This window comes from Sphaeroforma arctica (genome assembly GCF_001186125.1).
Source record: "Sphaeroforma arctica JP610 unplaced genomic scaffold supercont1.967, whole genome shotgun sequence".
Taxonomy (NCBI): domain Eukaryota; class Ichthyosporea; order Ichthyophonida; genus Sphaeroforma; species Sphaeroforma arctica.
This window is the reverse complement of record NW_014039591.1, coordinates 1,979-3,495: the sequence shown is the minus strand read 5'-3', so window position 1 is coordinate 3,495 and position 1,517 is coordinate 1,979. Positions and strand designations below refer to the sequence as shown.

The window sequence follows — 1,517 nt, the reverse complement described above, 5'->3', positions numbered from 1 at the left end:
CGGTAGAACCGGTAAGCTATACCTGGACTCCGCGTGTGAGAGAAACACTCAATTAAATCCAGAATCCAGTGAAAACACAAATAATGACTCGGTCCGGTTCTCTCAGACTAGGGACTTTTCCTAGCTGAGATAATCGAACTTGAAAAGAGGTGTATTGTATTCTTTGACTTGTATCTTTCAGCTACGCTCCATACTCTACAAACTGAATGGAATCCGGTTCCAATGTCTGGTTAGAGATGTGGCGACCGCGGACCAGCCAGAAGACGGTGATATGTGCACGCCACCCCGGTTGAATGCATTTGTTGCCTGCAGTGGAGAATCCAGTCGACGAGCATCTTTGGTTGATCTACCCCTGTCTTGGGATGTTGCGTGTTTTACATGTACCTGTAGCCTTGGATGACCTGTGTCCATGCCCGTTCGTGTATTTCTGATTATCCATGGGCGTGCGCTGGGATGTTGATGGTTGCACGGATCTGTTTGATTTGATCCGGAATATACCCTTTGTAGAAACAATATTGTATAAAGTCACGGTGTCCATATGATGGTAGCGTAGCCAATATACGTGCTGCGACGCGATAAGCCTGCCAAATTGTAAGAGCGTGCTGATAGTTAGCACGCGAGCTGTTGGCGGGGAAAGTTTGATTCTACGTTGACGTTGACGTTGGCGTGCTGCCGATTGGGTTGTATAGCACGGCTGCGTACAGGCATGTTGGTAGGTATTCGAATCCCAGTTCTCTGGCTATGTGGCCGGGGTACTGAACGGCGCCCGTGCCCAAGATAACTAGGTCGGAAGCATTCTACCGGATGTGCGGCCGCCAGATTGCACGTTTCCAGACGGGCATGATGATTACTGCCCTCTGAAACCGTTTGTCCAGTTGCGAGAGAACGGGTCCCAGCATTGTTTCCGGTGTCTGGTCCCACTTGTTGTGGTAAGGAGTTGCGAAGGAGATGTGTCCATGATGCGCCTTGTTCAGGTAATAGCTTGGCGGATAATCCCTTTCCAACGGATTGGGGTTGATTTTCCATCGGTTGAAGATCGGAAGTACGTCCGATTATCGCACCATCCAGTGGTATTCCAGCAACTTGTCCATCCGTGATAGATCGTCGGCGGCCAAGTTGAGTTTCTCGGGCATGTAACTCAAGGAACCATTCAAACCGCAGCTGCGCATTCATGAGTTCCAATTGACTGCGACGTTTTCTCAACGCGTGAAGGGCGGTACCGGAATCTTGTCAATCGTAGTAGTAGAAGGACGTCGATGCCTTGCTGTTCGCGATAAAATTCGTACTCTATAACGAGTGCTTTTAGTTCTAACACGGTTATTGGTCGTCGTTGTTCTGTTGGATTTCATATTCCTGAGAAGACTGTTGTTCTGCCCTGCTGATATAGTGTCGCCCCATACCCTATCCTCGATGAATATGAGGGGAGTGTTGTTTGATGCTCCTGGAGCCAAATCTTCCTAGATTGGAAGATTGATATGTATGAATAAATTCATTCTCTTTATCTTTTTTAATGCTGC

General features: G+C 48.1%; 1 protein-coding gene across 1 annotated transcript; it reads right to left on the bottom strand.

The window, feature by feature from the left end:
* Positions 1–609: 609 nt before the first annotated feature.
* SARC_09478 (hypothetical protein) lies at positions 610–1,173 on the bottom strand (the record flags this gene model as incomplete). The annotated part of the gene is made up of 1 exon (XM_014296504.1): positions 610–1,173. One exon carries the CDS (start codon positions 1,171–1,173, stop codon positions 610–612), a length of 564 nt encoding a protein of 187 aa, XP_014151979.1.
* Between the last annotated feature and the right edge of the window lie 344 nt (positions 1,174–1,517).